This window comes from Neomonachus schauinslandi, chromosome 15 (assembly GCF_002201575.2).
Source record: "Neomonachus schauinslandi chromosome 15, ASM220157v2, whole genome shotgun sequence".
Classification (NCBI taxonomy): domain Eukaryota; kingdom Metazoa; phylum Chordata; class Mammalia; order Carnivora; family Phocidae; genus Neomonachus; species Neomonachus schauinslandi.
Window position 1 is genome coordinate 27,352,823 of NC_058417.1, and position 15,140 is coordinate 27,367,962.

General features: G+C 43.2%; 1 protein-coding gene and 1 non-coding gene across 3 annotated transcripts in view; both read left to right on the plus strand.

The window, feature by feature from the left end:
- The window catches only part of TEX14 (testis expressed 14, intercellular bridge forming factor), an 87,065-nt gene that overhangs the window by 15,455 nt on the left and 56,470 nt on the right, over positions 1–15,140 (plus strand). For both annotated transcript variants that reach the window (XM_021704099.1, XM_021704101.1), the window contains exons 2-3: positions 11,079–11,193; positions 14,802–14,967. In XM_021704099.1, the coding sequence (XP_021559774.1) occupies positions 11,079–11,193; positions 14,802–14,967 (281 nt within the window). The remainder of the gene's footprint in view (positions 1–11,078; positions 11,194–14,801; positions 14,968–15,140) is intronic.
- On the plus strand, positions 10,319–10,533 carry LOC123326814. Its single transcript, XR_006541351.1, has one exon. It is a non-coding gene; the product is annotated as a small nucleolar RNA U3 (small nucleolar RNA).

Below are 15,140 nucleotides of genomic sequence, written 5' to 3' on the forward strand. Positions count from 1 at the left end.
TGACAGAGACACAGCGAGAGAGGGAACACAAGCAGGGGAAGTGGAGAGGGAGAAGCAGGCTTCCTGCAGAGCAGGGATCATGACCTGATCTGAAGGCAGATGCTTAACGACTGAGCCACCCAGGCGCCCAGGGAGATGGGAGAATTAAAGATGGGAGAACAAGTCTGAGTGCAGATGGAAGGACTGGGTACAGCAGGAGAAACAGATTTAGGAGAGAGCAGCTCCCAGGGGCAGGCCTTTGAGTTGGCCAGAGTTGATGGGGAGTGCAGATTTAGGCAGTTCGTCCATGTAATGAGACCATAGTGAGGGTTTTTCAAATGATAGCTTCTAGTTCTGTGCCAAGTGTGAGGCAAAAACATTGCTGAGGGAGACTGGTGAGGAAGGGTAGGAGAGATGAGAATAAAGAAGGAATGAGGGGTACTGGGCTGGCTGAGTCAGTAGAGCATGCAACCCTTGATCTCAGGGCTGTGAGTTCGAGCCCACTTTGGGTGTAGAGATTACTTAAGAATAAAATCTAAAAGGGGCGCCTGGGTGGCTCAGTTGGTTAAGCATCTGCCTTCAGCTCAGGTCATGATCCCAGGGTCCTGGGACTGAGCCCTACATCAGGCTCGCTGCTCAGCAGGAAGCCTGCTTCTCCCTCTCCCACTCCCCCTGCTTATGTTCCCTCTCTCGCTGTGTCTCTCTCTGTAAAATAAATAAATAAAATCTTTAAAAAAAAAAAAAAAGAGGGAATGAAATAATCATCCCAGGGTGCAGGTGTGGAAAAGGTATCTCCTGAGGGGCGCATGGCTGGCTCAGTTGGTGTGGCATGTGACTCTTGATCTTGGCGGGGGGGCGGGGGGGTTGTGAGTTAGAGCCCTACGTTGGGTATAGAGATTACTTAAAAATAGAATTTAAAAGGGGCGCCTGCCTGGCTCAGTAGGAAAAGCATGCAACTCTTGATCTTGGGGTTGTGAGTTTGAGCCCCACATTGGATGTAGAGATTACTTAAACCTAAAAGAAATTTTATTTATTTATTTATTTACTTACTTACTTACTTATTTGAGAGAGAGAGCGCGTGCATTGGTGAGTGCCCAAGTAGGGGAGAGGGGCAGAGGGAGAAGCAGACTCCCTGCTGAGCAGGGAGCTGGATGCTGGACTTGATCCTGGGACTATAGGATCCCCCTGTTGTACTCTCTCTGTCAAATAAATAAAGTCTTTAAAAAAAAAAAGAGTTGTTTGCTTAATTGACTGAGCCCCAGGCACCCCCGAGTTGTTGTTTTTTATTGTTGAATGAATGAAAGAAGAAAGGGAGGGATGAGAATTAAAGATGTATTCCTACTGACAATATTTCCATTCCTTTTCCATCTTTCTTTTTACACTCTCCACCAGATGCCCAGATGAATCTCAGTATAATCACATACCCATATGTGATTGGCATATCACATATGAGTAACTTGTCATTTCCAGGTAAAACCATTCACATCCAGACTCAGCGCCATTGTACTAGACTTTGTCCACAGCTCCAGGGTTCTCGTGCTGACGGAGCCTGTGGGGAAGCTGGAGGCTTTGGCACAGCACCTCCATTGTTACAGCTGTGAAAGAAGACCCAGCAGTTCCTGCTGCCTAGAGGGATGGAAAAGGCAGCCACAGCCCTGGGAGCTCAAAGCCTCTGGCGGGTTCAAAGTCTGAAAACTCTCCTTCCAAAAAGCAGACATCTGGAGCACCAGGGTGGCTCAGTCAGTTAGGCATCTGCCTTCGGCTCAGGTCATGATCCCAGGATCCTGGGATGGAGCCCTGCATAGGGCTCCCTGCTCAGCGGGAAGCCTGCTTCTCCCTCTGAATCTGCCCCTACCCCCTGCTCACGTGCTCTTGCACGCGCTTGCTCTCTCTCTCAAATAAATCTTTTTTAAAAAAATTATGTCAAGGGCGCCTGAGTGGCTCAGTCGTTAAGCGTCTGCCTTCGGCTCAGGTCATGATCCCAGGGTCCTGGGATCGAGCCCCGCATCGGGCTCCCTGCTCAGCAGGGAGCTTGCTTCTCCCTCTGCCTCTCCCCCTGGCTCGTGCTCTCTCTCTCACACACTCTCTCTCAAATAAATAAATCCTTTAAAAAAATAAAAAGCAGACATCTAACAGGAGCTGCAAAGTTGGCAAATCTAATTTCAGACTACCTGGAGTTAAAATGGACTCCTTTTTATTGCTCAGTTCTATGTAAATCAATGAACTCTTGCCACCCATTTTAATAACTCTTCAGAACACTTTCAGTACATTTTTTTCCAATGTCAAATTTATAATCTCTTGGTTGAGATATTTTCTTGAAGACATTTCTCTACTCTTCTGGTCCAAGCTGGACCACCATCTCTCTAGAACAACTTGAACCCATGGTTTTCTCTCAGCCACATTTTGGGAATTCCCTTAGCCTGGGTTACAGCTCATCTTTTCTGGATTCCATTCCTCTATCTTAGTCCATTCTTACATTTTACTGAAACAAAGAAAAAGGGTGCATTGGAGGTAATTACTTTGAAATCTGGAAAAAAAAAAAACACGAAAATCTGAAGTTTTTCACCCTGTCCTCATACCTGATTGATAGTTTGGAAGGAACAAAATTCTAGGTTGAAATAAATTTCCCCCAGGATTTGAAGCTATTCTTTTGTCTCTTAGCTTTCAGTCTTATTATTGAGAACCCTGATGTCATTCAGATTCCTGATTTTTTTATGTGAAGTGGTCCTTTACTTACTCTGGAGAATTTAATGTTCTCTTTATCCCTGGTCTTCTTATATGTCATGATAATGCTTCAGCATAGATCTGTGTACCTCCATTGTGATGTGTACTTAGTGGGGTCTTTGAACCTGGATACTCATGTTTTTAAGTCCTTAAAATTTCATAAAATTCTTTCTTTTTTTATTGCCAAAACTTTAGGCAGTAGATTCTACACTTTAATCATTTTATTGCTTATTGCTTTGTGCCACTCTGTTTCATGTGAAAAAAATTGTTTCTTGTGTTGTAAGCTTCTTCACTCTAAGCGCTGTATTAGAATATCTTTTTTAAAGTTATTATAATTCCAGTATAGTTAACATACAGTGTTATATTAGCTTCAGGTGTACAATATAGTGATTCAGCAACTCCGTACATCTCCCTGTGCTCATCACAACAGGTGCACTCCTTAATCCCCATCACCTGTTTCACCCATCCCCCCCCCACCTCCCCTCTGTTAACCACGAGTGTGTTCTCTATAGTTAAGAGTATGTTTTTTGGGGGCACCTGGGTGGCTCAGTCATTAAGTGTCTGCCTTTGGCTCAGGTCATGGTCCCAGGGCCCTGGGATAGAGCCCCACATTGGGCTCCCTGCTCCATGGGAAGCCTGCTTCCCTTCCCCCACTCCCCCTGCTTGTGTTCCCTCTCTCTCTGTGTCTCTCTCTGTCAAATAAATAAATAAAATTTTTTTTAAAGATTTTTAAAATTTATTTATTTGAGACAGAGAGAATGAGAGAGAGAGAGCACATGAGAGGGGGGAGGGTCAGAGGCAGAAGCAGGCTCCCTGCGAGCAGGGAACCCGATGCGGGACTCGATCCAGGGACTCCAGGATCATGACCTGAGCCGAAGGCAGTCGCCTAACCAACTGAGCCACCCAGGCGCCCAATAAAATATTTTTTTAAAAAAAAGAGTATTTTTTTTGTTTGTATCTCTCTTTTTTCCCTTTGCTTGTTTTGTTTCTTAAATTGTACATGTGAGTGAAATCATATGGTATTTGTCTTTTTCTGACTTATTTAGCTTAACATTATTCTCCCTAGCACCATCTATGTTGTTGCAAATGGCAAGATTTCATTCTTTTTTATAGGTGAATAATATTCTTTTGTATATGTATACTACATATTCTTTATCCATTCATCAATCAGTGGGTACTTGGACTGCTTCCATGTCTTGGCTAATGTAGATAATGCTGCTAAAAAACATCAGGGTGCATGTATCCCTTTAAATCAGTGTTTTTGTATTCTTTGGGTAGATAACCAGTAGTGTGATAGCTGGATCGTAGGGTAGTTCCATTTTTAACTTTTTGAAGAACCTCCGTATTGTTTTCCAGAGTGACTATACCAGTTTGCATTAACACCAACAGTGCAGGAGGGTTCCTTTTTCTTCACATCCTCATGAACACCTGTTGTTTCTTCTGTTGTTGATTTTGGCATTCTGACAGGTATGAGGTGATATCTCATTGTAGTTTTGATTTGCATTTCCGTGATGGTAAGTGATGATGATGAACATTTTTTTCATGTGTCTGTTGGCCATCTGGATGTCTTCTTTGGAGAAATGTCTGTTCATGTCTTCTGCCCATTTTTTAATTGGATTATTTGTTGTTTGGGTGTTGAGTTGTATACGTTCTTGATATATTTTGGATACTAACCCTTTATCAGATATGTCATTTGCAAATATCTTCTCCCCATTCTGTAGGTTGCCTTTTAGTTTTGTTGATTGTGTCCTTCAATATACAGAAGTTCTACTATTTGAATGAAATCCCAATAGTTTATTTTTGCTTTTGTTTACCTTGCCTCAGGAGACATATCTAGAAAAAAGTTGCTACAGCTGATGTCAAAGAGCTGCCTATGCTCTCTTCTAGGATTTTTAGGGTTTCAGGTCTCACATTTAGATCTGTAATCCATTTGAATTTTTTTTTTTTAAAGATTTTATTTATTTATTTGACAGAGAGAGACACAGCGAGAGAGGGAACACAAGCAGGGGGAGTAGGAGAGGGAGAAGCAGGCTCCCTGCAGAGCAGGGAGCCCGATGCGGGACTCAATCCCAGGACCCTGGGATCATGACCTGAGCCGAAGGCAGTCGCTTAACCAACTGAGCCACCCAGGCGCCCAATTTGAATTTATTTTTGTTATGGTTTAAGAAAGTAATCCATGGGTGCCTGGGTGGCTCAGTCAGTTAAGCATCTGACTCTTGATTTTGGCTCAGGTCATGATCTCAGGGTCATGAGATCGAGCCCTGTATTGGGCTCTGTGTTGGGTATGGAGCCTACTTAAGATTCTCTCTCCCTCTTCCTCTGTCCCCCACCCCCTCACTGCTCTAGCTTGTGTACTCTCTCTCTTAAAAAAAAAAAAAAAAAGTGGTCCAGTTTTTTTCTTTTGCATGTTGCTATCCAGTTTCCCCAATACCATTTGTTGAAGAGATTGTCCTTTTCCCTTTGGATATCCTTTCCTGCTTTGTTAAGATTACTGTACTATATAGTTGTGGGTTTATTTCTGGGTTTTCAGTTCTGTTCTATTGATCTATGTGACTATTTTTGTGCCAGTACCATACTGTTTTGATTAGCTAGTAAACAATGAATGCGTCAACCAGGAAATAAAAGAAGAAATAAAAAAGTACATGGAAACAAATGAAAATGAAACCACAGAAGTCCAAAACCTTTAGGATGCAGCAAAAGTGGTTGTAAGAGTAAAGCTGATAGCAATACAGGCCTATCTCAAGAAGCAAGAAAAATCTCAAATAAACAACCTAACCTGACACCTAAAGGAGCTAGAAAAAGAAGAAACAAAGTCTAGAACCAGTAGATGGGAGGAAATAATAAAGATTAGAGTAGAGATAAATAATATAGAAATAAAAAAAACAGGGGTGCCTGGGTGGCTCAGTCGTTACGTGTCTGCCTTCGACTCAGGTCATGATCCCAGGACCTAGGGATCATGACCTGAACCGAAGGCAGATGCCCAACCGACTGAGCCACCCAGGCATCCCCAGGAGCTGTTTTTTTTTTTTTTTTTTTTTTTAAGATTTCATTTATTCATTTGAGAGTGACACAGCGAGAGAGGGAACACAGCAGGGGGAGGGGGAGTGGGAGAAGCAGGCTTCCCGTGGAGCAGGGAGTCCAATGCGGGGCTCGATCCCAGGACCCTGGGACCGTAACAACTGAGCCACCCAGGTGCCCCAGGAGCTGGTCTTTTGAGAAAAAAAGAAAAAAAATCAATAAAATGGATACACCTCTTGCCAGACTTTACAAGAAAAAAGAGAAAGGACTCAAACAAATAACATCATAAATGAGAGAGAAGAAATAACACCACCACAGAAATACAAACAATTATAAGAGAACATTATTATGAAAAACTATATGCCAACAGATTGGGCAACCTTGAAGAAAGGATAAATTCCTAGAAACATATAAACTACCAAACTGAAACAGGAAGAAACAGAAAATTTGAACTGACTGATAACCAGCAAAGAAATTGAATCACTAATCCAAAAAACTCCCAACGGGGGTGGCTGGCTGGCTGGCTGGCTGAGTCAGTAAAGCATGAGACTCCAGATCTCGGGGTTGTGAGTTTAAACCCCACGTTGGATGCAGAGATTACTTAAAAATAAAATCTTTATTTTTTTTTAAGTTTCTATTTATTTGTGAGAGGAGAGTGAGAGAGAGCATGCATGCATAAACGGGGTGGAGGTAGGCAGAGGGAGAAGCAGGCTCCCTACTGAGCAAGGAGCCTGATGCAGGACTCGATCCCAGGACCCTGGGATCATGACCTGAGCCGAAGGCAGACGCTTTACCGACTGAGCCACCCAGGCACCCCTACATAATGGATTTTTAATATTCAAAGTGGGATTTCTGGGTCCAGCTTTTCATAGATACTGCCACATTGCTTTCCAAAAGCACTGTAACACTTCACATTCCTAACTGCACTTAGGAAGGTGTCTGTTTTCCCACCTCTTCTCCAGTTCTGAATGTTTTCTCGTTTTTTTTTTTTTTTTTCAAGCTTCAAGTTTATCTTTTTTCCCCCATTAGTTCAACTCAGGCACCATTTTATGTTGGTTTATTGAATATTGCAGAGTAGGGTGAAATATCCATCCTTCCGATACACATATTATTTATCCTCTCATTCCCTTTACACCCCATCATTCCACTTTCTCCCAAAGCTATCTAGGTTTCCTGCTCTCAGAAATTAATACTTTAGAATGTGAGGGCGATCTGGCTGCGACATCTGTCACCCCACTGATCGCTAGGGTTGATTCGGCTCACCTGGCTGGCTAGGCGGGTGTCGCCTTCCTCCCTCAGTGCTCCATGTGCGTCCCTCCCGAAGCTGCGTGCTCCGTCGAAGAGGACGACCTTCCCTGATGGAGGAGGACCGTTCTTCAGTGAAGGGTATACGAGTAGCTGCGCTCCCCTGCTAGAACCTCCAAACAAGCTCTCAAGGTCCATTTGTAGGAGAACGTAGGGTAGTAAAGCTTCCAAGACTCCAGACACATCCAAGTGAGGCGCTGCACGTGGCCGTCTGCCTTTCTTTAGAAAAAAAAAATAATAAAATAAAATAAAATAAATTAGTACTTTATCTCCACTTTGTGTTTAATGCCGTGGACAGCATTGTTTAGTGACTAAAGCCTTCGGCGATTCTGAGCAGCAAGCCTGAGGAATTAGGATGAGAGGGAGACAATATGTTGTAGTGCACGGACTTCGGAGCCAGATTGTCGTGTGATCTCTGGAAAATTACTCACCCCCTCTAAACCTTGGTTTTTCCATCCACAAAACAGTGATATTAGTACCTTCCTCCTGTTGTACAGTACTGTTCTGAGGATTGCGTTAGAATGGTGCCTGGCACACGTCGTTATTAATATCAGGTCTTGCTTCCTAGAGATTAGGCCCAGAGATTAGGTGACTTACCCATTTGGAGGCTCCAGGCTAAAAAGGGTTGTCATTGGGACTCCAACACTTGAACCCGGGTCTTTTGACCTTTTTACTCAATCTTTGTACCATGTCAAAGCTGCCTTTTGTCACTTCTCGGGGGACTTATTTTGGTCATCTTTTTATCAGTCACAACATGGCTACAGTGGGCTGGCCTAAAATAAATACTTGTTGAATGAGTGAATTAATGAATAAATGTTTTCTACTAGGAAATCACTAAAAGGCTGTTATGTAAATTGTGGGGACAGTGGTTTTCAAACTATTTTTCTCTGCAGCCATCTGTATCTTCTCAAGAATTGTTGGTCAGTGCCTCCCTAAGTGCTTCCCTAAGCCTTTGGAGGCCCTGGTTGATTTAATTTTTTAGTTCATGAACTCCAGGGATAAACCAGTCTGCTACCCTAAACTGTAGTTCCTTCCTAACCAGAATTATGAATAATCTGTGATTTTATAAATTAGGCTGCTTCAGGTGTATGGAAGCAGGCAGAAGACAGGAGATTCCTGAGTCACAGAACTGAGTGATAGTTTATTACTCATAGCAACAGCAGTAGTTAGACTTTTAGCTTTTTTTGGTGCTGGTTCCTCAAGCCCTAATTCCCACAGAGCCATGCAAAGAGCTATATAACATTGCACATGTGGTGGGTTGCTTTACAGCAGAAGCACCCTGAGCTTATCTTCTATAATGGACAGTATAACCTTTGCTCCAGAAGAAGCTGTTGTCTTTATTATACTGGACAGTGAGCATGCCTGCCCTTTGCTCTAAAGGAAGATACTTTATCTTCCAAAGTTTAGTATACACACACCTTCAAAAAGATAGTCTAGAACACAGGGCCATTAGTGCCTTACTTTCCTCACTTGGGAGACACAGGAGCTATCCATGGAGAATTGTTTTCCCACATTGTTCTTGCTGCTCTTCTCTACGCTTAGGCTTGCTTAGGTCAAGTAAGTTTACCTGGCACTGAAGAGAGAGAAATTGGCAGTTTCTGCCCTGAAGGTTAGGGGAGATAGTCTGGTAGGGAAGAAGACATGCCACAAATACTTGTAACATAGGGAGACCTGAGCAATAAGAAATGTGAACCCCGGGTGCCTGAGTGGCTCAGTTGGTTAAGCGACTGCCTTCGGCTCAGGTCATGATCCTGGAGTCCCGGGATCGAGTCCCGCATCTGGCTCCCTGCTCAGCAGGGAGTCTGCTTCTCCCTCTGACCTTCCTCCTTCTCATGCTCTCTGTCTCTCATTCTGTCTCTCTCAAATAAATAAATAAAATCTTTGGGAGAAAAAAAAATGTGAACCCCACTAGCACTGCTCTCATCAAGAACACTGATCCTTCTTACTAGATTTCTCCAGTCTGATGCTGTTGACTGATCCTCCTTCTTGAAACTCTTATCCCTTGTCACTGTGACCCATTTGTTCCAGGTTTTTCTCTTACCTCTTTTGGTTTCCTTCTCTTCCTACTTTTTGGCTTTGTCCTTTCAGCTTGCCCCTTAAAATGTTAGTGGGCCTCAGGGCTCCATCCTCAACTGTCTATTTAGGTAGAATGTTTTGTGACTCACTAATAACCCCCATGGCTTTAAAATGACATATTATAATGTTAAGGACTCCTATTTTACCCAGTTCTCTGCACTGGACACCTTTGCTTGGATTCATTCTTTTAGTACCAGGTGTTTGGGATATTGTGGGTATACAAGGTCATTTCATAGTCTCTGCCCTTCCCAGACATAGTCTCATGCAAAGAGCGGCATTAATCAAATAATCACTCAAGAGAAGATGTTGGCTCTGGTTAAGGAGGTCAGGGAAGAGTTCCCTGAGACAATGACACTTGGACAGATGTGTCGTAATGATGAACAGCAGTTAAGTTGGGAAAGGGATTGGGAGAGAATTCCTGTCTGAGGGAACAGCTTTTGCAAAGGCTCTGTGGCAGAAGGGAATATGGTGAGCAAAAGAGCTGAAGTTCAGTAGGGCTGAAGTGAGAGAGAACTTGGTGCAAAATAAGGCTGGAGAGTTGGTGTGTGGGCCAGACCATGGATGGCCTGATAAGCTATGTTGAGTTTTGTCTTTAGCCCAAGAGCGGAGAGCTCCTGAAACTTTAAGCAGAGTTACGTATTTTGTTTTCTTTAAACACCTTTTATGTAAATAAAAATTCCTTGATTTGTTTAAAAAAAAAACACACACACACACAACATTTATATGGCTGGTATTTAGATAACGGGATTAAGTTTAAATAACCGGGAGTGCTTTGCAAAAACTCTTTGGCTTAGGTCATCGGTTTCATCACCCACTTCCGTTTTTCTTGAGGGGGCGGGGTGGAGAAAGGATTCCTCGCTTCTACTGTCGGTCTAAACTGAGACACGTCCTGGAGTTCCGGCGCGCTGTGTAGTCGTCAGCGGTCTACGTAAAACTGACGAGGCGGAATTGCCGGGCAATGGGTGGGAGGGGTAAGTGGGAAAAATGCCGTGCGATTGGCTGTTTATCAGCCGTATGTTAATTAAAGTGATAACTTGAACTGTCTTCTGAAACGCATTATGTTCAAAAACGCTTTGTCGAACTTTGGTAATGGAACAGTTCTTTGGGAAATACATGCTAATATACATTTGGAAAGAATGGTGACGTTAAATAAAGTCACCATGGGTAAAATGTACGTGGGTTTCTTCCACTTCGGAAAGTTAGTAGTGGTGGTGTTAAGACTATACTTTCAGGGATCATTTCTATAGTATATTACTAGAGAAGTTTCTCTGAATGTGTAGAGTACCCGAAACCACGAGGAGGAGGTGCAGTGTTCTCTTCTGAGCGTGAAAGCGGCGTTTGGCGTTGTAGTTTGCAACTGCTAATTGCCATTGATGATCGTTCTTCTCCTCTTTTGGGGGAGTTAGAGGGAGAGAACGCAGTCTGAGTGGTTTCGTTATTTATGTTTGTGTAAGGTAGTGTATGTTGTTTTTGAGATATTGTGTTGGGTGTTGTCCCAAGTGATTTACGTATGGCGTTTTTTGTTGTATGGTTTTCTTTGGGGTGGGTGGCAGTTAGTGTTTTTTGCGGTTTTGTTTGTGTGAGAGGGGTTGCGGGTTATTTTGTGGTGTTTGTTAAGAAAATTTGGGTGTGTTTTTTTGTTTTTTATTAACGTACTAGTTTCGGGGAGAGTAGAAAGGCAGAGGTCGAACGAACCGGAGACTTGAGGCGGGACTGGGTTGAGAATTCTGAGTAGAAAGCTGATCTTAACTGATTAAACCGAAGTCTGTAGGTTTTATTTAGGTTTTTCTTAGAATTTTTGTCAATAGTATTTTTGATGAGTAAATGTAGTTGTGTTTCTTTTTGGAAAGAAGTTCATTACTAATATAAGAAAGTATTGTGTAAAGGAATTTACTTTGTGTCCTAACATGAGTTTCTGTAGTTTTATCTTAGGAAGTTTTCTGATACATATATTCATTTTTGTGTTTACTTTGCAGGAATTTATGTTGATGCAGTTAACTCCTTGGGCCAGACTGCACTTTTCGTTGCAGCATTATTAGGCTTTACAAAATTAGTTGATGTTCTGCTGGATTATGGGTCAGATCCAAATCAGTAAGTATAATGATTATGGCTAGTAGTATGCTTTTAAAATGAGTTGGGGCATTTGGAAACCAATTTGAGAAGATACTAAAATTACTAATTTATATCACTAAAATACAGTTGCATAGCTATGTTGAAACATAGTTTTAACTGCTAATGAAGTTTTCTGAGCAGTTTTACTAAGTCCAGTAAAATAAGGGGAGCTTAATTGTTATTAATTAAATAGTACCATTTGCATTTTTCCACCCCAGGTTATAATTTGTATGATTCACTTAAGCAGTTTAACGTACCCACCAACCAGTAATATACTTGGCATCATTTTCTCAGGATCACTTGCCTTGCTCTTGTAATTGTGGTCCAAAAGACTATGAGTTTAACAGTTCGCCCAACTTTTAATGTGGAACAGTGTAGCACTTTTGCTCTTCCGAGGGCTTTCCCAGGCACCAGCTCACTTGATCTTCACAACCACCTCCTCGAGAGGGAGGGGACAGCAGGTACTTTTACAGTTCCTATTGGACAGAACCAGAAACAGGTTTTGAACACTTACATGATTCTAGCTGATTTCCACAGGAATTCCAGAATATAATCATAAACGTCATAAAGTAACATTCTCATCTTACACGAGGAGGCCCTGTTTAATGTACTTTAAAAAGAAAAAGTATTGATATCAGAAGATTTTGGGGGTTTTGTTTTTTGTTTTTTATAGGGTTGCTTGCTTAGTGGGAGAAAACTTGCAAGCTTCCAAAAGTATAAAGAAAAAACACCAATTGACATTAGAATTCTGTAACCCAGATATAAATTAATACAGTGGACATTTTGCTGTTTCCTTCTAGACTCACATATACTCTCCTGTCCTGTGTTAATGTTTAATTTCAAAGCTCAGAAAGAAAGGGCTGGCTCATCTGTTTGCAGGTAACAGTGTGGTAGGAGGCCACACTGGGAATCCCTGGAGTTCTTAGCAAAAATGCAGCATTTTCCAGTCATCTGTAATTATGTCTGTTTTGTGGAGGCTTAGAGCTGGATTCTTTAAAGATCAAATCATTCAAACATTTAATATTCCAGGTTAGGAGAGCTAAGGCCCAGAAAATTTAAGTGACTGGCCTATAATGGTGTGTTAATGATTAGAGCTGAGACCGGGAGCCCAGGCATTAAGAACTCAGTTTGACTTTCCTTTTTTAGAAGTCCCCATAATGCCAGGGGGAGGTAGGAAAGCACATTGTCAAAGGGGGGAAGGCAAACCCCTTGGCTTTGTATTTTGTGATAGGACCGTTTTCATGTGACTTAAAAAATATCTTTTGATCAAAGTGAAGGGAAATTTCTGGGGGGAGGTTGGATTACTAAGTGCTCAAGGGAAATGCTGTGATGGCACAGACCTGTTGAACTCAAAAAGTCAGACGCCTGTGGGACCAAGTGGAGTTAACGGGGAAAGGCTCTCTCTAAGAAGGGTTAGGCATTTGTTGGTCCTGGGTAGGAAAGGGAGCCAGGAAAGCCAGATCTTCTAAATTTCCAAGAGGCTGAAAATCCCAATATTTTTTTTTTAAGATTTTGTATATATATTTACTTATTTTTTTTTAAGATTTTATTTATTTATTTGACAGAGAGAGAGCGAGAACAGGAGCACAAGCAGGGGGAGTGGGAGAGGGAGAAGCAGGCTTCCTGCCGAGTGGGGAGCCCGATGTGGGGCTCGATCCCAGGACCCTGGGATCATGACCTAACCCGAAGGCAGATGCTTAATGACTGAGCCACCCAGGTGCCCCAAGATTTTATATGTTTATTTGAGAGAGAGAGAGGGAGCATGAGCTGGGGTGGGGGGGAGAGGGAGAGGGAGAAGCAGGCTGCCCATTGAGCAGGGAGCCCAATGTGGGGCTTTATCCCAGGACCCTGAGATCATGACCTGAGCCGAAGGCAGAGGCTTAACTGACTGAGCTACCCAGCTGCCCCTGAAAATCCCAATTTTTAATGTGAAATTTTCCAAATGTTAAATATTGTCCATTATTTTATTTTATTAATTAATTAAAATTTTTTAAGTAGGCGCTACACCCAGCATGGAGCCCAGCACAGGGCTTGAACTCACAACCCTGAGATCAAGAGCTGGATGCTTAACCTACTGAGCCACCCATGTATCCCATGTCCATTATTTTAGATTCCTTTTTAAAACACTATGTCAGCCTAATAAAACATGCCTCTGAGTTGCCAAATCACTCTTGCAGGCCTCTAGTTTCAATCTCTAGGAGGATATTATGGTTCTTACAGTGCAGTGTGCAATAGGAGACTGAACTACCAGTAGGAGAGAGCTCACAATGATATCAAGTGGGTGCAGGCCAGCCTTATTGGCATCACCTGGGGAACTTGTAAAAAGCGCATTCCTGGGCCTCATGCTTGCAGATTCTGATTTAGTCTGGTGTATACTCTGACACTCTGTATTTTTGACAAATATTCCAGTGGCTCATTAACTAAATTATGGTACATACATTAGAATACTATGCAGCTGTTAACAATGGAGGTGGCTTGCATGTTGTCATATGGAAATTTCTCCAAGACACAGTTAAGTGAAAAAACTTAAATGCAGAACAGTTTACATAGCATATTCTTATTCCTCCCTGTATATGCAGAGAACATGTCTGAAAGCATACAAAAACATGTAACAGTAGTTGCCTTTGAGCAAGAGGATTAGGGGTCTGGAACTGGGAGACTTTTTAAAGAGATTTTATGGGGTGCCTGGGTGGCTCAGTTGGTTAAGCGACTGCCTTCGGCTCGGGTCATGATCCTGGAGTCCTGGGATTGAGTCCCGCATCGGGCTCCCAGCTCGGCGGGGAGCCTGCTTCTCCCTCTGACCCTATCCCCTCTCGTGCTGTTTCTCTCTCTCTCTCTCAAATAAATAAATACATAAAATCTCTCTCTTTTTTTTAAAAGATTTTATGTATTTATTTATTTAAAGATTTTGTTTATTTTTTAAGATTTTATTTTTTCATTTGACAGAGAGAGACACAGCGAGAGAGGGAACACAAGCAGGGGGAATGGGAGAGGGAGAAGCGGGCTTCCCGCAGAGCAGGGAGCCCGATGTGGGGCTCGATCCCAGGACCCTGGGATCATGACCTGAGCCGAAGGCAGACGCTTAACCGACTGAGCCACCCAGGCGCCCCAGAGTTGTGGATTCTTAATCAGATTGCTGGTGCTAGGGCTTTGCGGGCCTCCACTGTAGGACTTGGGAGATAGAGAGGGATGGTCTCTGGTTGGGCTGTGCTTCACCACCCCGACCCCAGGACACTATAGTCATGAAGAAATTGTTTCAGAGCAGCCAGTATCAAGGGGCAATGGGAAAAGGAACACCAGATTTAGAACCAGACCCAGACCTGACTATGAATCTCAGCTTTGCCCTTTTGTTTCCTCATCTATTAACTGGAACATGATACCACCTTGAAGGGTAGAGGTAAGGATGGAAAGAAAAGGGATGTGTATAAAGCTCCTGCTGGCACAGCCTCACAAATGGTATTATAATCCTCCTCCCAAATGTTGCCTTTGTAGAAAGGGAGCCTTGTGTCACCCATTGACTGCCCCCCACCCCACTCTGCGGAAGGCAGGAGTGTTATGGACACTGATACTAACACCTCCCCCTCCAGCCGCTGCTTCGATGGAAGCACTCCTGTTCACGCAGCAGCATTTTCAGGCAATCAGTGGATCCTCAGCAAACTGCTGGATGCAGGGGGTGATCTTCGACTCCATGACGAGAAGGGTCGAAACCCGCAGACCTGGGCCCTGACGGCAGGGAAGGAGCGCAGCACCGCGGTAAGGATGGGCCTGCTCTGTAGCCACAGCTGAGGCAGAGCACTGAGCTGGGAGTCAGGAGCCCAGGGGGCAGGGAGGGGCTGATCGTGGGGACAGCACAAGGCTGGCAGTGGCCTTGCCATTGGCACTGGATACACAGGCCTGGGCTGAAGCAAGTTAAACAGCTATAAAAC